The 21,168-nt window shown below is 45.0% G+C and overlaps 1 protein-coding gene across 2 annotated transcripts in view; it reads left to right on the forward strand.

Annotated features, from left to right (window-relative positions):
- LOC138268325 (DNA topoisomerase I, mitochondrial-like) overlaps positions 1-14,987 on the forward strand; it is a 1,149,155-nt gene extending 1,134,168 nt beyond the window's left edge. For both annotated transcript variants that reach the window (XM_069217851.1, XM_069217852.1), the window contains one exon: positions 14,625-14,987. In XM_069217851.1, the coding sequence (XP_069073952.1) occupies positions 14,625-14,727 (103 nt within the window). In that variant the 3' untranslated portion in view covers positions 14,728-14,987. The remainder of the gene's footprint in view (positions 1-14,624) is intronic.
- The last annotated feature ends 6,181 nt before the right edge of the window (positions 14,988-21,168 follow it).

The following is a 21,168-nucleotide window of genomic DNA, read 5'->3' on the forward strand; positions in this document are numbered from 1 at the left end:
TTGACCTTCTGGCCGAAGTCTATGACTTTATCTTGCCAGCCAGGCGTCCCTCCACGAAAACGGTGCACGACTGTCATTGGCATACATTTGGGGCATGGTGTACCAAAAAGTCTGTTGATCCTCCTCTGTGCTCCTCTCTCTGAGGTTCTTATGTTCATCCTTTCTTTAGCCCTTGATGCTTGAGGTGTGCCCCTTTTGAGCCATTACACAATTGCCCCTTGCAGCTCCTTACTCTCAAAACTGCATTTGTTGTAGCAATCACCTTTGCTTGCAGAGTGAGTGAGCAAGCTTGAAGCTCTTTCTTCTAAACCCCCATTTTTGTCTGTTAACCCTGACAAAGTGCTCCTTTGTATGAGGGCCTCCTTCCTTCCCAATGTTGTTAAACCTTTTCATGTAGGCCAATCCATCACGGTGCCTACTTTTTTTGCACCCTCACATCCTTCTCTTGAGGAAGAGAGACTCCACTGTCTAGATCCCAAAAAAGTGTTAGCGTTCTACCTCAGTCGTACTAAAGATTTCCAGGTGGATAATCAACTCTTTGTTGGGTATGAGGGTGTGAAGGAAGGGAAGGAGGTGCAGAAGCGTACCATCTCACGATGGGTACGACTTTGCATCAAACTGTGCTATGCCTTGATAAAGAACCAAACCCCTGAGGGCTTGCACGTTCACTCCACAAGAGAAACTGCTGTTTCCCCAGCAGTAGCACGCAGAGTTCCTGTCCCGGATATCTGCCAGGCAGCAACGTGGGCATCCCTGCAAACGTTCACAAAACATTACTGCTTGGACAGTCTGGTACACAACAAGCTACTTTGGTATTCGGTCCTGCAGGACTTTGTAGTATGATCTTGGTTCGCAGCCTACCACCGAGGATGGTATTGCTTGGGTATCTAGTCTAAGGTAATAAATCTGCAACTAGAACTTTCTATCAGATGAACACGTTACTTACCTTTGGTAACGATTTATCTGGTAGAGACATATTGTAGTTGCAGATTCCTTACCGACCCACCAACCTCCCAGCTTGAGAACTGATTTCTAGGGTCAGAGAGTGGCCTTTTTTAGGGCCTTGTCTCTGGCGCACCATTTTCAGTGTTCTTCATGGCTCAGGCTTTGGCACGGAAAGTCGTGCAAATAAAACTGACATCACAGCACCAAGGCGATGCTTATGTACGACACCCTACATCATCACAGCAACCACAACACCAACGGCGAACACAGAGTCGACTGTCGTCACCTGTCAGCGCGCTAGGGTACTGCTTGAAGAAAAATCTCTGGATCCTGGCCGACACCTGGGAGAAATTCTAAGGTAAGGAATTTACAACTAGAATATGTGTCTACCAGATAAATCGTTACCAAAGGTAAGTGACTTGTTCTTTGAGGTAAGAGTTGGGAGCTCTGACCCAAATCATAAAATTTGGCCTGCAGATCATTGACATCTGTGTTACCCTCAGTATAATTGATCCGTCACTGAGGATTACTTGGGCTAAAGTTCAGTCCTTAAGATTTTTGCCAAGTAGGCACCTCCAGATAGAGATCAGCTATGTGCAGTCAGATGTGGTCCTGATCCAAAAGGTACAGTCCAGCCCAACCTACAGGGTTACTATCACTGAATTAGAGTTTTGAATTTATTTAATAGCTACCTTTTACATAAAGATAGTATAAAACATATTATGAATAATGTTGTTAAAAAACATCTTCGATTAAAAAATATTTGCAAACAAACATTGCACGCATACTCATTCCTGGGTTCTTTGTCTGTACATATAGAAAATTGTGCAAATGTCACATAGTTATTTTCGTCCTGGGCATTATTTTTCAAGTGATTTTCTCTGAGTTCCCAGCTTTTCATAAGCAATCCTCCCACACAATTGTTTCTTCAGAGATATTGTGCAGCAGAAAAACTGCAATCCTCGTTACAGTCGTGTTTCCCCTCTCAAGTGCACTTTTGAAGATGTAGCTTCTGACTCTAATATAGAAGAGGCAATTCAATAGGAAGTGGCTCAGGTCTTCAGTTTTTCCACATAAGCAGGTGTCGGAGCTTGCTTCCTTTTCTTTAAAGTCTTACTGAGAGGTAGCATGCCACTTCATGCTAGAGCAAAATGTCTCCATCTGTGATATGAAAGGTTTGTTGGAAAGAACTGAACAACCGGAGAATCGGCTTGTCCGAAAAGACTCAAGAGCTTTCCATTTCCTTTCTATTTCCAGTGTTGTTCTACATTGTTTGCCTTGCTCACCTGTTTTTTTCACATTTGCAGCATAGGATTTGTTAGTGAGATAACGAATTCTAGTCTCTTTGTAATATTTTGGACTAGAGAAAGCACGTTTGATTTATTGCTGAGTTTAAAATATTTAAAAATGTTTTGTCAACTATTATTTCCAGCCTTTTTGTCTTGTGATCCCTTATTTTATTGGCGACGTTTTGCATCTTCTCTCGAGAAGTCAACATCTTTCTAAAGTCACTGCAGGAAAACCCGACGGTAACATTAGCAAATACTTCCAAAACTTACTTTGTTTGTTCCTATTTGTTTTGTTTGTTTGTCCAGCCCCCATAATTACTGCCTTCACCTGGACGATCTGGTCAATGTTTTGCAAGAAATAATTTCCATGGGTGCATGACATTTTACGCATGGCAATCACATTGAGATGCAGCTTGAATCCAAATGAAAAGCTAAATCAGAACCCATTTCTGAGCATACCCATCCCACTAAAGTCATTTCACTTAGAAATACAAAAAGTGATGAGTGATGTTCTGGAATTAATCACAGACACTAGTAGTTATTTGGACCTGCATACCAGTCCACCATGTTGTGCCTGCTTTGCCATTCCATACACAATCGACACACAAATCAGACTTCCTCCTGCTCCACTGGAGAACAGTGCAGCACAGACTGCTACGCCAAGTCCCCTCTAGACAAGAACTCAAGCGACGCCAGATCGGTTTTGGCTTCCCTTTGCATCGTGAGCGAGATGGGACTTTAAGTCCAATGAAATGGTGGTGTGTGCAGCACTTGGCTTAGAACCCTCAGGTGTGGCTCAAGATAGCAAAGCTGTGGTCCTGTAGCACACAGTGCTGGCCTAAGATCACATGTCAATGGCTCAAAATCCGATAACTGGATAACAATGCATTGCGAGGCCAACATCAAACAGTGGTTAGCTAAACTCAGGCATTATATGCCCTGCCTACATAGCGCAGGTCAAGGTCACACAACACTGAAACAAGACCACAGTGTTTGGCCAAAACTGCAAAGTAGGTCCTCCAAATCATACAACAAAGAGCATTTTAGAGCAGAATTAAAAATGATGGTCCACTTTGAATGGACTGTGGAATCTCCAGGCAGGGCCTAGAGATATACTGGTCTTTAAATTGACTAGGACTAGGCGCTAGCCCACGATCATACATTGCTGAATCAGTCTCATACAGAGTCAAGACCAAGGTCAAATTGTGATGGGCAAGCTATGTGTTGAGCCAAGATCATGGGACTAAAAAGGATGTGTCCAAAGTCAGTGCTTCTCTATCATCACACTGCTTCACATTATGCAGAGCTCTACAGACCTGTCAAAAATTGTTCTAAAGATCTGGTATATCTGAAAAATGTCCAGTCCTGCCACCAGCCCCTCCACTATCCTCACCCGTAGCCTCCACAAAATTTGGCAAGTACCTGCAATGCTTCCTATTTAAAGCATTGAGCCAGCTCCATGTGCAGGAAAGAGCTGAATAAATCCCTCTTTAAAGGACTCCATATTGTGATGTACGAACCATCTACGTTTGTTGTTCAAAACCAGCTCTAAAATTACATGTTAATGGTGCCTTTGACCCTCTACTGCTCTCTGCCATATTTTGTGTATGTTACACTGTACAAAGCAGGCACATACACAAAAAGGATTTTATTTGCTAGTTACCCGTTGTTGTTATTGTTTACTTAACAGTGACACATTTCACTGACAGTTCTTGGATCTGCTGGATGATTGTCGGATTACCTGATTTTCAGCAGGAGTGTGTGAACAATAGAACAACCAAACCCATTTGGTGTGCTAATGAGTAATGCAGTCTGTTTGCTGCTTAATGCTCTACTTTGCCCACATTCTTGCAGGAGAACCAAAAGTTACCCATTTAAGGTTGTTAAATCTTACTAGATTACTGCCAGTGTTACTCACATAATGCACTAACAGAAAGCAATTTGCTACCACATTCACACCAAAAGCTTTAGGTGAGTAGTACTCTTAAACACCTCTGTAGAATATTTGATTTATTTTTTATTTATTTTTAATTTGTGTCAAATATCTGATAGAGACTTCTAGTTGCAGATTCCTTACCTTAGAATTTCGACCAGGTGTCAGTTTGGATCCGGGGATTGTTCTTCGAGCAGTACCCTTTGCGTGTCATTAGGTGGCATCGGTCGACTCTGTGTCCGCCGTCGTGGTCGACTGATATGACATCGTGGGGTGTATAAAGGCACCATCCCGGTGCGCTGTCAGTTCTGTTTTTTTCTGCACTAGCCTATGCACAGATTGGAGAGAGTTACCCTTTCAGCTTTTTGACTGGCCTTTTAACTTTTTATCAAAGCTTTTTTTTTTTTTTTGACTTCTGGCTCGTCAAGATGTTGTCTAGAAAGACAAGCTTCAAGCCCTGCGACTCCTGTTACTGCATGATGTCGGTGATGGATCTGCACCTGGTGTCTCTGTGGTGCTTGGAGCGTGACCATGGCCCGAAGTCGTGTTCCAACTGCTGGGTCATGAACCTGAAGACTTTGAGGGAGCCGTCCCTAAAGCAGCTTGTGGCCCAGTGTCTGTCTCTGTATCACTCTTGGTTGAGAAGAAGGTCCTCAGACCGCTCGCTGAGCCATCACCACTCCTCCTTGTCCCATTCTAAATTACCTGGACATTTGGGTAAAAAGAAGAAATCAAAGAAGCACGAGCATTTTTCTACTTCACCCCGTTGGTCAGATGATGCGACATGGGAGAAGGAGCATCCTTACTCTAGGCCTCTGTCTTTGGAGCCTATTTCTGGGTTGGCTCCTCACCGCCCCAAGTTTGTAGAAGCCAGATCCACCCCTTCCCAATTACAGGAAATTTTACGAGGCCATGTGCCTTATCTTTAAGCAGTCTGGCCTTTGGGCCCCTTGGGGTTGGTAGGAGCCCCTTTGGGTTCTGCGCTGGCAGCTTTAGCCTCTGATTTGAGGGGCACTCAGAGATTTGCTTCAAAATCTGAAACCGCATTGGTCGTTGTGACCTTCCCCGATGACAGTTCCGGCTATGCTTCTGACGTTGCCTGGGTCTGCGGGCGGCGTCAATCCTATACTCATCACCAACTCTGACACAGAGCCGCAGCGGTGTCACTCACAGCTGATTCAGACTTTGGCGGCGACTTTGGTCCCTAGATTGGATCCTGACCCTTATTCCTATGAGTGCGAGTTCTGTGAGAGTATGGAGGGGTCGCTGGAACCTTTAGAATTTAAGCTTGTATATCCTATGAACTGGGCTCAGGAACTGGGTGAAGCCAACGGTTTGGATACCTCCCCTCTGATGCAGGTATGCTTTCTGCCCCTACCGTGGCTACAGAGGTGGGGGGCTTCTTACTCAGTGGTGGTGCGGAGAGCTGCCCAGGTCTTGGGCCTCAAGCTGCCTTTGATGGCTGTCAGGACCAGTCTCCTGACTGAGGTGCTTTAGCCTGGGGCTTCCATGGCAGAACCCCTGTTGCCCTTCAATGAAGCCCTCAGGGATGTCCTGCTGGGGACCTGGTCCAAACCTAGCACAGGGGCTCCTGTTAATAGGAAAATAGCCCACTGCCATAAGCCTATGCCTAATAACCTGGTTTTCCTGACCCAACACCCTATTCCTGAGAGCTTGGTCATCTAAGCCTTTACATCCCATGGCACGTTCACTTCTGATCCCCCGGATAGGGGATCAGAGGCTGGACCACCTTTGGAAGCAGCTGTTTTCTTCCTCCAGCCTGGCATTGTGGTATGTGAGCACTGCATGCCTTTTAGACCGCTACACCCATACTTTATGGGACATGGTTGCACAAGTGCTACCACAGGTTCCGTAGGAGGGCAGGGCCATTCTCTCCCAGGCTGTTGCTGATGGGAGAGACACAGCCAAATTGACAATCAGATGTGGGCTAGATATGACTGACTGTCTGGGGAGATAAGTTACTTCAGTGGTGGCCTTGAGATGCCAAGCCTGGTTACGGACTTCTGGCTTTTCAGGGGATATCCAATCTACTTTGATAGACATGCCCTTTGATAGCACCCTTCTCTTTGGAGACAAAGCAGACTTTTCACTCAAATGCTTTAAGGAGTCCCAGGATAAGGCCCAGTCCCTTGGCATCTCGGCTGCTAATCACCCCCTCAGTCTGCTTTTTGCCTGTTTCGTGGCTACGGAAGGGGCGCCCAGCCTTGTCCGTTCCACGCCAGCTGCTGCACATGCTGCTCAACCTCTGCATGGCCAGTAACATAGAATTCAAGCTCAACGTGGATCAGGGAGCCAGCAGTCTAGCCAGTCCACGGCCCCCCTCAGCTGAAGCCTCCAAACCTTCCTAGTGTGGCGCTTCCCCACCAGGGACCAGTTAGCAGCAGAATTCACCATCACCTGCCCTGCTGGAGCACCATCATGTTAGACAGGTGGGTTTTGCAAATAGTCCAAACGGGCTACTCCCTCCCCTTCAAGACTACCCTTTCCTCCGTGCCAACACCCTATGATCAGATGCCTGAGGATCACCTGGCATTTTTCAGTGAGGAGGTTACAGCTCTATTGTCCAAGAGAGCCATTGAGAGGGTCCCTATGCCAGAAGTAGGTTGTGGTTGTTATTCCCTCTACATTCTGGGGCCCAAAATAGGACAAGGGCCTCCACTCTATTCTAGATCTCTGGTCCCTCAATCTCTTCCTCAGGATGGAGTAGTTCAAAATGCTCGCTCTGGCTCAGGTGCTATCTGCCCTGGACCCAGGAGACTGGATGGTAGCATTGGACTTGCAGGACACACATTTCCATATTCCCATCCTGCATGCATCTGGTCTCAGGCAGAGTCTGAGCTCCATATCAACCTTTTGGAGCTGAGGGCAGTTAGGCACGCATTGAAAGCATTCCTTTCCTCTCTCCCAGGGAAGTGGTGCAGGTGTTCACGTACAACACTACCACCGTATGGTACGGCAGCAAGCAGGGCCCGGGTGGGCTTGTGCACCCTTTGTCAGAAGGCTCTCCACCTCTGGATATGGCTGGAACATCATGGCATATCCCTAGTGGTTCAACAACTGGCAGGCTCTCTCAACGTCCGAGCGGACAAACTCAGCTGTCAATGCCTGGTCGATCATGAATGGTGTCTCCATCCAGAGGTGGCACAAGGGCTCTTTCAGCAGTGGGGAGAGCCTTGGTTAGATCTGTTTGCCTTAGCAGAGAACTCATGATGTTAGCTGTTTTGTGCGTTGGAGTTTCCAAGGTGACATTTAGTGACGCTTTTCATCTCAAGTGGAACTCAGGTCTCCTTTCCGCCAATAACACTTCTGCTCAGAATTCTCAAGAAGATCAAGAAGGACTGGGCCAAAGTAATTCTTGTGGCTCTGGACTGGGCATGAAAAGTATGGTATCCCGACGTCTTGAACATGGCCATCGATCCTCCAATCAGACTGCCCTTTTGGAGGATCTTCTTTTGCATCAGCAGGGGATGATTCTCCACCCGAACTTGTCCAGTCCCTGCCTTCCTGTGTGGAGATTGGGCAGCAGCAGTTGACACCTTTTTGTTTTGTTTTTTTACCTCCCACCCGAAGTCTGTGACGTTAAATTTGTTCCAACGACAGACATACCATTTTGGTGGAAGGATGCCTGGCTACCAAGTTGTGGCATGGTGTACAGACAAGTCTATTGACCTCCTCTCTGCGGTTCTTTTGTTTATTCTTTCTTCGGCCCAGCAGGGCCTCTACTCTGGGCACTGTAAAGGGTTATTTGTCTGCCATCTCTGATTTTCTCAGATTACCTGACCAACCCTCTTTGTAAAAATCTCCCATTTTTGTGAGATTTCTAAAGGGTCTTATCTATCTGCTTCCTCCTTCTCCATTCATAATGCCCCTATGGAATTTGAACGTAATTCTTACTTTTCTGATGTGTGCTCCTTCTGAGCCACTTGACAACTGCCGAATTCGGCTTCTTACTCTGAAGACAGCCTTCCTTGTAGCCATCACCTCTGCCTGCAGAGTGAGTGAGCTGCAGGCTATTTCCTCAAAGCCACCTTTTATCCCAATCCATCCTAACAAAGTGGTGCTTCATATCAGGGCTTCCTTTCTACCTAAATTGGTCACGTCCTTTTATGAAGGCCAATCCATAATTTTGCCTACTTTTTATGTGCCCCCACATCATTCTGAGGAAGTGGAGAGACTCCACCATCGGGATCCAAAAAGAATATTGGTGTTCTATCTTGATCGTATCAAAGAGTTCCGGGTGGATGATCACCCCTTTGTGGGTTATGTGGGTGTGAAGTAAGGTCAGGAATTTCAGAAGAGAACTATCGCTAAATGGGTTGTTTCCTGCATTAAAATGTGGTACATATCGGCTAAAAAGCAACCTCCAGGGGGTTTGTATGCTCACTCTATCAGAGCAAACAGCTTCAACCACTGCGTTAGTGCACAGAACTCCAGTCCTGGACACCTGCCAGGCAGTAACATGGGAGTCACATCACACGTTCACGTAACTACTGCCTGGATCGTCTGGTCTGAAGGGACGGGGATTTTCCCTGTTCACTCCAGCAGGACTTTCTTCTATGGTCTTGGCTTGCAGGCCTTCAGGGGGTGGTATCGCTTGGATATCTATTCTAGGCTAAGGAATCTACAACTAGAAGTCTCTATCAGATAAACAAGTCAGTTACCTTCTGTAACAAATTATCTGGTAGAGACATATTCTAGTTGCAGATTTCTTACTGATCCATCCATTCTCCATGCACTGCAAACTGATTTCTAGCGACAAGAACTTCCTTTTCAGAGCCGTAGTTCTTGCCCACCAAAGTCAGTATTCTTCATGGCTCTGCACTTCTGGTGTTGAAAGTTGTGAAAAGAAACGGACATCAGAGCGCTGGACTGGTGCCTTTATGTGACCTGCAACGTCATATCTGACGATCACGATGTCAACGACGGACAAGGAGGCGACCAACGCTGTAGGAAAGTAGCATCTTTCTGACATAGTTACCCCCAATTTTTGCCTGGTCTCACTGAGTTTAGACTGTAGTGCACTGGGATCCTGCTAACCAGGGCCCAGGTGACTACTCTCACCTCTAAATGTGGTTGCTGGTAAATTTTACACCCCACAAATGGTGCACCCATGTAAGTCCCTAGTATATGGTACTTGGGTACCCACGGCATAGGTATACCGGGGTCACCCCTTGGGCTGCAGCATGTGTAATGCCACCCATGGGAGCCCATGCAAACTGTGTCTGCAGGTCTGCCATTGCAGCTTGCATAAAATGGAGCATGTGCCCTTTCGCTTAACTTCAGATATAGGGCTTAACTTTAATCAGTCACTGCTCTTGGGCACTGTAAGTCACCCAGGGCTTAATTTGTGCTTGCTGTTTCCGGTGCTGAGCACTGGCACTTATTTTTGAGGGCTGGTGCTTATTCTTTTGCCTCAGGAATTTACTGTGAGCAAAAGATACATATGGGACAGATGGAGAAAGGGAAAAATGAAAAAGCATCACAAAGGGAGAAAATAGAAAGCTGCAAGAGTGAGCTGAAGAGGCAGGGGTGGCTTTATATGGACTGAAAAGGCCCCAGATGGCTTCAGAATTACGCTGCCTCAGTATTGGCACATTTAATTGCAACAGGCGTGTGTTTGAGAGGGCTTTGAGCACCCGCACCTTTTTATTTACAAATTAAGCACTGAAGTCACCACTCAGGTAGGCCCTGCAGCCCAATGGCAGAGTGCATGTCTCTAAGTGTGAGAGTACCCCTCTGTTAGCAGGTACCCCTACAAACCCCAAACGCCATTCCTGGGCTTTGTAAGTGTGGGGAAACCATCTTAAGGTATGTTGTGGACAACACTGATCAACACAAGTGATCCAACTACATAATGGATTCTCCAAACCTAGGCATTATTGGTATCAAACATGTTGAATCATGCAACTACACTGATTCCAGTGTTAATTGCATGATACCATGTACTATAGTGGTTCCTTAGAGAATCTCCCAGTTTTGCCTGTACAGCCTTATAATGTCTGGCTGCCAGACCTCGCTGCTGCCAACCCCAGATACCATTCTGCCCTCCTGCTGGTGAGCCTAACTCAAGCAGAGGAAGGCAGAAAAAAGGATTTCCTGCAAGGGAGAGGTGTGACCCCTCTCCGTTTGAAATAGGTGACTCTGGACTGGGGTGGGGTGTGGTGGACTCTCAGCACCAGCAGACTGCTTTAAAGGGCACATTTGGTGCCCTCCTTGCATAATTCGGTTTGCACCAGTTCAGGAACCCACGGTCACTGCTCTGGCATGAAACCACACAAAGAATAGGGGAGTTACTGCCTCCCTGTCCAGCTCCTCCCCAAGGGAGGTGCACAGAGCTGTGCCAGGTGGCCACTTGATTCTGCCATATTGAATCCAAGATGTGCAGAGGCCCCTGGGAGCATCTGACTGGTTAGGCCAGAGAGATGACAGCCCTGACCCCCTCTTATAGGTGTGTCACTACAAAGAGTGACCAACCCCCTTTTAGGGTTACTTAAGGGCTCCCCCAAGGCTGGGTCCTCAGATTAATTGAGCAAGACTCTTTAAGGAACTCTCTGCAAGACATCATCTGCTTCTGGCCACCGGAACCGCTGCTGAACTGCTTTTAGAACTGAAACAAGACTGTATCCAGTTGGGAGGGCTCTCACTGCAACATTGTTTCTCTGGCTCCTGTAGAAATTCTGCAACATCTGTGGCTGTGCATCATCCAGGGTCGCAAGGACACTGTGTGCATGCAAGAAGGATTCTCCCTTGGAATGAAGGAGTCACTCCCCTGCATCTGCACGCACCTCAAGACAACGATGACCAGCCGGTGGATCCTGCTGTACTATGGACATTGAAATGCTCTGCAGCACAAGTTGTGGTTCTGTGGCCCTCTTCAGGTTCCTCCTGGTCCACTTGGGAGACTGTGGGGGCCCCCCCTGTAGCCAATGGTACAGAGCCCCTGTGCACCGCGACTGTTGCTCTTTCCAAGGTTTGTTTGCTCTTCCTCCAAGGAGATCTTCAGGCTCCAAGAAGGCCCAACCTCCAGCACTGTGCAACTCCAAGATCAGCCTCAGTCTAAGGCTCCTGCGACATGGAACTTATGTTTTGTTGTGCTGCTGAGGCCTCCCTGCAATTCCCTGTGCCTGCTGCTAGGGGATCACTTGTGGGGGGCTCCTCTGACTGGCTTTCCGTTCTGCTGAAGGCCTGCCCTAACTCTCTTCCAATGGTTGTCACTAGGACCTTGCTGGTCCTCAAAAACCTGCAACTTACCTTGCAACTAATATTTGTATTTGTCAAGGCTTCTTGGTGGCCCTGCTGGCCATTGACCCTCTTGCAATCCAGCGACAGACGTAGGGCAGCTCGTGGGTGACTTCAAGGATCTCCTGTATCCCTGTTGACTCCGCAGCTGAACTTCTTCCTTCACCGTCCTGCTGGAACTTCACCTCCAAGAGAGTGGGCATTGCCTACCTGCACTGCTTGTACATCCCCGAGTGGTCTGGACATTGTCCCCTTCATTTTCAGGTTCTTCACATCTGGAATCCACCCTTGGGTCCTACCTGCCTGGTCCAAGGGTCGCGACAGCAGCTGGACAATTGAGACTTCCATTGACTTCAGCAAGGGTTTCCGACGCCACTTCACCCCTATGCACCTGGGCTTTCTAGTGTAGGCACTCCAGTCTTCTGGGTATCCATGGGACTCTCCAACCTTCCTTGTGCCATCTGGTTTCCTCAGGTTCCACTGGGCAGGATCATAAATTCATAACAATCCAATATCGACAGTCCTGTGTTAGCCTATGGAACACCCGGCTCGATTTCAGCTCTGCACCTGGGGGATTTCTAGTACTTACCTCTGGTAATTTCCTCTTGCCCCCCAGCCCTTGGGATCCTAACACACTTCCCTTAGTTGGGCACCTCCATTCTTATACCACTTTCTTAGTATATGGTTTAGTCTCTCGTAGGGCCCCGTGTATTTTTATTATTTTCCAGCCTGTTGCTAAGTGTATATCTTTCAGTGGAGAAGTGTGGCTCAATGGTTAGAGTGGCAGACCCTGATGCAGAAATCTGGCCCGGGACTAGGGTTCAATTCCCGCCTCGGCGGGTCTTAGGCTCAATTTCCTCAGACTTGATAATTCTCGCATCGGTGCCTAATCTAATTCATGGGTCCCACTCTGTAACTCTGGGCAATAGCTTGCTTAATCTCCACAACGGCCCCAACAGCGCTGAGATGCCTGGCTTCACCTTGGAGGTTGCCCAGCAGTGGGCACCTCACAGGGAAAAGCCAGGAGGGGTTCCACAACGGTATGCGTACAGCGCCTTGAGACCCTAACGGGTGAGTAGTGCGCTATACAAGTACGAAGTTTACCGTTTTTTTTTTTTTTGTACAGTTTGTGTAGATATCTCCAAGTGGAGATATACCAATGTTAGTATACACTTAATGTTGGAATAAAGAATACTTTATTTTATAAAACCTGGTGTGGTTCTTTCTCGTGAATGGTTGCTGACTGACTATTGTGGGATTACAAGTGCTTTACACTCCTCCTAGATAAGCTTAAAGCTGCTCACAAGAGAAACCCCTAGAGCGTCTGGACACTAATTACTATCACTAAGGGTTGCCTGGACTCAGTATAGGGTGCCAATCCATAGGTGTACACCATAAACTGAGCCAGTCTCCTACAGGCACCATCTAATGGCGTGCAACTGTACTGCTTGAAGAAAAATCTCCAGATCCAAACTGACGCCTGGAGGAAATTCTAAGGTAAAGAATCTGCAACTAGAATGTCTCTACCAGATAGTTTGGTGCCGAAGGTAAGTAACTTGTTCGTGCCCTTAAATGCTTAGAAATATATTATTTGTGACTAAATCTGATTGAATTCTTTGGACTGAATCTCTAAACTCAATATGAACTTTAAATTTGCTCAAGTTTAATCAAAAGTCCAAGTCCTAATATGCTTATAAATGCATTGCTCACTGCTAAATTTTTCATTAATTCATTGGGAGATAATGGCCCTACTCTTTTGGAAAGTAGCTTTTTAAACCTTCAGTACGAGGGAAATCATGTCCTAATGAGTATGCAAATGAACCATTTGTTTGCACATTTTCTTTAACTCCCCCGTCCATGCTTTCCACTTACCACTCCACGTTCACCGGGAAGATCACAAGAATTTGTACAATAATTTTCCCATTCCTTCTGTGATGCAGACTGCACCTCTTTCACTAGTCTTATCATTGTTCTGATCTATTAGTGTACTGATTATGATGCTTTCTCTACCTTATGGCTGCCTCACTGTACATTGTAGGGGAACAACTGTGTATAGTCCGAGAAATGCCAAGTGCAAATGTTGTTTCCATGCATCTCATGAAAACAGAATGACTTCAGGCCTTTAATGTGTTCTCCTATGTACTTATAGCCCGCTGCCAAGGTCTGTACCAGTTACCAAAGGCCTTAAACTCGAGTTTTAGGCCCAAATCACAGGTGAGGTTCTATAACGAGGGATAGGGCCCTTAACCAGTATAGCCCAAGACAGAAGGTCTCTAAGGCTAGTAGAGCAATCTACCCACTGTGGACAGGATGTTCTAAATTAAACAGGAAGCAACAGAAAAAACAAACATTTGAATGGTGGAGCAAAAGGCGTATTCCATCTATTATGAGCCCTATTCTACTCCATTGTCTTCAATTGCACGTCTAAAGTTCCAATGTTCTAATAGGTTTAGAAGTTTCTTTTGAATGACATAGAATGCAAAGGGTGAGAATGCCAAAGGGTGAAGCCTTAATACAGAGATTTCCAGCCACCACAACTACTCTACTTTCTAGCAGCCCCAAAACCTCTTGCAGAACTAGTTGTGTGGAGTCGATTTTGCAAGGCTGACATTGTGCAACAGGCCAGGGTTATAATGGAGTGTGGAATGACACTTGGTATAGTCTGTCACGCTGATAAAATGTCCACACAGAGATGTCTAAATTGGCTAGCAGTAGAACATTGAGTTATGTTCATTGAAAATGTTTCTGACAATCAAAATAAATCATTGTTCAGTCATCCAGGGATACACTGGGGTGTGGTATGGATCTGGAATTAATCATGGTGTCTGTTTTCTGGCAACATCATTGGTCTGAGCATTAAGGGGGCAACTTTCCTGTTGAATAAGATCTTCTCCCCATTGGTCTGTTGTCCAAGTGTTTTCTGCTCTGAAAGGAGAAACCATGGTTTTCTGTTAAAAAAAAAAAATAAAAAAAAAGACCCCCTTCCATTATCTAGGGCCCTTTAAGTGAACGTTGCTGGACCTGGTTTATACATGAAGGACTTCCCTTACTCAGCTGGCAGGGTGGTTCCGCCTTTGAAGCGTAGGTCAGAGCGACAGGTGATGATGGTCATTGTTTTTGTTTGCCCAGTTTGCTCACAAATACTTCATATAACGCTAATTGTTGTTGTTTTTATTTTTTTTATTTTTAATACACAGGTGTCAAAAGTGGGGCGTAGGGCTGGAGAAGATCTACAACAAAACACAGCGAGATAAGTTTGCGTGGGCCATCAACATGTCCGACGTCAACTTTGAGTTCTGATACCTGACTTTAGGACGCGCTGCACAATCCCTCACCGAGCGCTTCCTGACCATCTTACCACATGTTATGTCTCCTAACAATGCCAGCTTAAGGATTCAGCCTCTGTAGTGTTTAAAACTAACTAAATGTCTCTTAGCACTAGAAGAGAACAATGCTAATACGCACTTTTATATTAGTGTTACTCATATTTATTACATTATTTTTATCGTCGGAATTGTTACTAAAACCGATCTCGATTTTACATTTTGTGTTAATTTCAATAAACCACTCTTTTTTTAAACTCTTGTTGAATTTAATACAGCGTTGCGTGCTTCCCATTTCAAGGAATCGTTTTGCAGAAGATAATTATTATAGTAAAATATAATGTACACGTAATATTACTCCAGTACAGGTTACAGCGCAGTTTTCAGAAATGGAGCCCATTTGCAATGCGCTGTCAGATAATTTTTGATTGCCGCGCTACTAATATAGCTAGCTAATTAAATACAACACATGCCGCATTCCAAGTACGGTATCTTTCACCGACAGTGAGTAGAACACCGGAGCAGAAGCACGGGTTTGTCTATCCGGTTAGTAGTCGTCTGATTGAGCTGCACATTACAAAGGTCTCACACAAGCATCGATTAAATGTAAAATGTTCATTTCCACCACAGTGCCGCATGGTGGCAGCCGCGCTATGCGTGTTATCGTTGTGTTCCGCTTTTAAAGAGTAAATTACTACTCTCTGTTAGTAGCGTAGCTATGCTTGGTGCAGTGGAGCCGGAGTTGGCTGGTCCAGCATGCTCTGTACCAGTTCAGATGGATTAAATGGCGTCCGCTCTGAGTGATTAGAAAACAACCTGTGGTCTGATATTTGGAGGGGTTAGGGAGGAGAGGATAAGGGGAAAGTGGAAAAGATAGAGAAGAGGATAGAGATGGAACACAACTGTGAAAGATAGAGAGGGAGGCAGAGAAAGGCGACCAACATGGTGTAAAAGAGAAAGCGGCCATAAATGGGGTTGTCCGTGAAGGAACAAGAGTACAGAGATGAGAGATGGAGAGAGAAGCTAAGACGAGATATAGCTGTGAGAGAAGAAAAATAACATAGAAAGAGCATATATATTATGGGACGTTTCGAGGAAAGAATGATAGGCTTCAGACCAAAGGGTACACAGGAAAATTTGTGGACAAAAGGTGATGAGGAATATATTTTAAGAGGAGCAAGGCGAGGAAAAGGGAGAGGAAGGAAGGATACAAGGATGAATACGACATAAGGAAAAGAAAGAAGGATTAGAGAGGCAATTGTGTGCAAGATGAAAGAAAATGAAGGGAGCAGAGATGGGGGACAGAGAAAGAAACCAGTAGACTAAGCAACTTGGGGACCAGTAGCTACCATTAGTGCAGCAGGTTCAGGGACACAAAGATCAAGGCACCCCAGTTATAGTATTTTTTTTTTTTTACTAGGGTGTTCATGGGAGCCATTTCACTTTCTTACGTTCAGGACCGGGCCTCCTTTAACATGCCACTGCTGTCTGTTTGTACACAGAATCGCCGGCTTTATTGATTCTCCGCATAGCCCGGGATGGATAGCATCTATACCGTCCATCTTGGGCTTGTCATTCCACTGTGCTTCAATGAAAAGCATCTTCCCTTTGAGGCAGCAGTGCATCTCAGATACTAAAGAGATTTAACCACACCTGACACACGAATGTACAAAGAGGATAATATTTCTATTTAGTTCTTGCCTACGAAAAATGCATGTGATGTCTGATACAAAACATATTGTTAGTTTACAGTGGGCTTAATCCGTCCGTTGCTTACCATTGGTTGGCTTTATTTTCTCTCTCATTTGTTTGCTTCTCATTGATTAGCTTGTGTAGGAGTTTCCTTCCTCTTATTGTGTGTCTACCTTTCTAGGAACATCGATGCATTACTTATCATGCCACTGATAATTTTTCAGGTGTATTATTTCTTTGTTTAAACACTGCTCAATAGTGTATGATTTTCCAGCTTCACCATAACATAGTGCTTCACGGACCCCTACAAGCTCAGTGTTATTTCTTGCCGCTTTGCTTCTCTCTTGCCTGCTCCCGTTGCTCCCTCCCCTGTTAACTTTTCCTGCCCACACCTGCTCCATGTTGATTTCTCTCCCCGTTTATTTCCTTCTCCATGCGCTCATGTTGTTTCCCTTGCCCTCTAGTTGCTTCCATCCACCCACTTGCTGTGATTTCACCCTCGGCATTGCTCCCACCCTCTACAAAGCTGTCTCTTGCCCATGTTTCTTCCTTTGCGATTGACTCTCAGAGAAGTTGCAGATATTGGAATCTGCTTCACAAGTGAGCACATGACTTTTGGATCAACTTCGCCAGGGAACATATACCGCAGCTACACTTTTGAAGAGGCTAGGACCTACAATCACAGCCTGTGGAGTTACAGTGGAAGAGATCAGCCTTCTTTCACTGATATGCATGAGTTTACTAAAAACTCACACCCCCTGACATGTAACACTAAGTGTGCTCCTGCCCTCCCAGAGACACAGCAAAGCGTGTGCCACAGAGGAGCAAAGCAGTCGCTCCTTTCTGCTCCACAAGATTTTAATTTGACTCCAAGGATTTTGAACTTTTACATCAGAATTTTTAGGTCTCGCTTTGAGACAGCTTTTAGACAAAAGCCTATTGTTTTACGTGAAACTTTGCAGACCTGCTGCCCCCATTTCAATATCAGAGTACTAAAATCTTCACAGCATTTGGTCAAGGAGATGCAAAGAAAAAAGCGAGGGGGTTCCCAAAACGGGCTTGAAATCCAATGCATGTCACATAGTCTTGTCTATTTCGTGTAGCAAAAAAATGGCCTGTCAGATTTTGCTGAAATTTGGCAGCATTAGATATGAGGATGCATAAATGATTATTTTGGGTACTGCAGGTAAGTAGATTAAGTATTTCCTAAGTTATAAGGTTTTTCAAGTTAGTGATATCTTGTAGCACAATACTATTAAAAGCAGCAAGGAAGCACAAAATATAAACTAGACTGCATATGTAAAGTTTCAGATTTACTACATGAACAACTGAAAGACCTATTTATGCATGCAAATACAAAATTTATCAACAAACACATAACAAATAGAATACATATTAATCTACGTTTTCTTTGTATGCTCTCTAGCTCACAAAATAAAACCAGTCCATGAAGTCAAACAAAAACCATGTTTCTTGTGCACCTATGTGCAATTAAATAATAAAGTACTCTAGCAGTGAGCCACACAAACTACTATTTGGAGACACTAAGAAAAAATAATCTGAATTTTTATAACAATCATTGCCTTTCATCCATTTTGCCCTTCGTATGTACCACAATGCTACTAAAAGCAGCAAGGAAGCCCAACAACTAAACTAGACTCCATTTGTAATGTTTCAGATTTACTACAGTAACAACAATGAACTATTTTTGGTCACCTGCTAGTGGAAACCTATAAACAAATACAGTACATAACAAATAGAATACATCTTACTCTTTGTACTTTTTTTTTGCCTGCTCTTGGCTCACAAAATAAGTGGCACAACAGGCAATCAAAGACTTTCTTAGGCACCACAGTAAACAAAATGAAAAATTGTCCCAGCAGTGAGCCACACAAATTTCTATTTGGAGGACTTATTTGGCCACTAAAAAAACAACAATAATTTCAGTTTTTATAACAGTAACAATTGCATTTCATTCACTTTGGTCTTCATATGTAGCACAATCCTGCTAAAAGTGCATGGAAGTCACAGAATAAACTAGAATGCATATGTAAAGTTTCAGATTTACTACATGAACAACTGAAAGACCAATTTAAGGTCACAAGCTAATGGAAATCTATAAGCAAATAGATAATGTTAGAAATGGGGTTTTTGGTTGGCAGTCAGGTTACCCTCTGTCCAAGCAAGAACCCTCACTCTAGTCAGGGTAAGTCACACACAATCCAAAATTATCCTGTGCCCACCCTCTGGTAGCTTGGCACGAGCAGTCAGTCTTAACTTAGAAGGCAATGTGTAAAGTATTTGTGCAATAAATCATACAATAACACAACATAGCACCACAAAAATACACCACACAGTGTTTAGAAAAATATATAATATTTATCAGGATAATTGTAGGTCAAAACGAATAAAGATGCAATGTGAAATTGTAGAGATATCACTGAAAAGTGATATAAAGTGTCTTAAGTCTTTAAAAAGCAAACAAAGTCTCTTTCAAGCACAAAGTACTTGGTTTAAAGTGGAAATTCTCCGCAAAGGGCCGCAGAAGAAGAGATACGTGGAAAAAAGGTGTGTGCATCGATTTCTCCCCTGCACACACGGACTTGCGTCGTTATTTTTCACGCGGGGAAGTCGTGCATCGATTTCCGGCGCGCGGACAGTCTCTTTCTGTGGGTCGCGGGATTACCAGATGTCCCGGGGTCTGTGCGTGGATTCTTCGGCTTGTTTTCTGGCTGTGCGTCGTTTCGGGAGGCTGTGCGTGGAATTCTCGTTCTCATGGCAGGCGTCGCATCGATTTCCCCTCTGGAAATCAGGCGGCGTAGTCCTTGTGAGGCCGTGCGTCGAAGTTCCGGTCGCCCCGAAGGTGTCGCGTCGGTCAGCGTCGGTGTGCGGCAATTTTCAGAAGGAAGTCTTTTTGGTCCTGAGACTTCAGGGAACAGGAGGCAAGCTCTATCCAAGCCCTTGGAGAGCTCTTTTACAGCCAGACAAGAGTTCAGCAAGGCAGCAGGGCAACAGCAAGGCAGCAGTCCTTTGTAGAAAGCAGTCAGGTGAGTCCTTTAGGCAGCCAGGCAGTTCTTCTTGGCAGGATGCAGGTTCTGGTTCAGGTTTCTTCTCCAGCAAGTGTCTGATGAGGTAGGGCAGAGGCCCTGTTTTATACGCAAATGTGCCTTTGAAGTGGGGGAGACTTCAAAGAGTGGCTAAGAAGTACACCAGGTCCCCTTTCAGTTCAATCCTGTCTGCCAGGGTCCCAGTAGGGGGTGTGGCAGTCCTTTGTGTGAGAGCAGGCCCTCCACCCTCCCAGCCCAGGAAGACCCATTCAGAATGCAGATGCATGCAAGTGAGGCTGAGTACCCTGTGTTTGGGGTGTGTCTGAGTGAGCTGTCAACCAAGCCCAGCCAGAAGTGGATTGTAAGGCACAGAAATATTTAAGTGCAAAGAAATGCTCACTTTCTAAAAGTGGCATTTCTAGAATAGTAATATTAAATCCAACTTCAACAGTCAGCAGGATTTGGTATTACCATTCTGGCCATACTAAATATGACCTTCCTACTCCTTTCAGATCAGCAGCTACCACTTCAATACTGTATGAGGGCAGCCCCAATGTTAGCCTATGAAGGGAGCAGGCCTCACAGTAGTGCAAAAACAAATTTAGGAGTTTTACACTACCAGGACATGTAAACTACATAGGTACATGTCCTGCCTTTCACCCACACAGCACCCTGCTCTAGGGGTTTCCTAGGGCACACATTAGAGGTGACTTATATGTGGAGAAAGGGGAGGTTTAGGCTTGGCAAGCACTTTTAAATGCCAAGTCGAGGTGACAATGAAACTGCACACACAGGCCTTGCAATGGCAGGCCTGAGACAAGGTAAAGGGGCTACTTAAGTGGGTGGCACAACCAGTGCTGCAGGCCCACTAATAGCATTTAATCTACAGGCCCTAGGCACATATAGTGCACATTACTAGGGACTTAAAAGTAAATTAAATAGTCCAATCAGGTATGATCCAAGGTTACCATGTTTAAAGGAGGGAGCATATGCACTTTAGCACTGGTTAGCAGTGATAAAGTGTGCAGAGTCTAAAAGCCAGCAAAAACAGTGTCCAAAAAGTGGAGGGAGGCAGGCAAAAAGTTAGGGGTGACCACCCTAAGGCTGTCAGGTCTAACAGATAATGAATAGAATACATCTTACTCTGTGTACGTTTTCTTTGCATGCTCTCAGGCACACAAAATAAAACTTTGCCCTACAAGTCAAACAAAATCTTCTTCCTTATATACTCCTGTGCAACAAAATGGAAGTGACCCAGCAGTGAGCTACATAAACTACTATATGGAGGACATGATAATTGACCATTAGGAACACAAATAATAGTCTTAATTTTTATAACAATAATTAACTTTCCTTCACTTTGGACTTCATATGCAGCATAATCCTTTTAAAAGTAGCAAGAGAGCCCAAAAAAGAAACTAGACTGCGTAGGTAAAGTTTCAGAACTACTACATGAACAACTAAAAGACATATGTATAGCCACATGCTTATTTGAATAATCAACTGCATAACAAATACAATGGATACAAATAAAGAAATAACATTAAATGTGATTGTCACTCCAGTATTACCAAAGAGAGGAATTCCTCTGATGTTGGTTCCCTATAACTTTCCACCAGTTTGACGAATCACCACAAAACTTTCCACACCTTTTGCATGTTCTACATTTTGAGGTTATG

Source organism: Pleurodeles waltl, chromosome 12 (assembly GCF_031143425.1).
Source record: "Pleurodeles waltl isolate 20211129_DDA chromosome 12, aPleWal1.hap1.20221129, whole genome shotgun sequence".
Taxonomy (NCBI): domain Eukaryota; kingdom Metazoa; phylum Chordata; class Amphibia; order Caudata; family Salamandridae; genus Pleurodeles; species Pleurodeles waltl.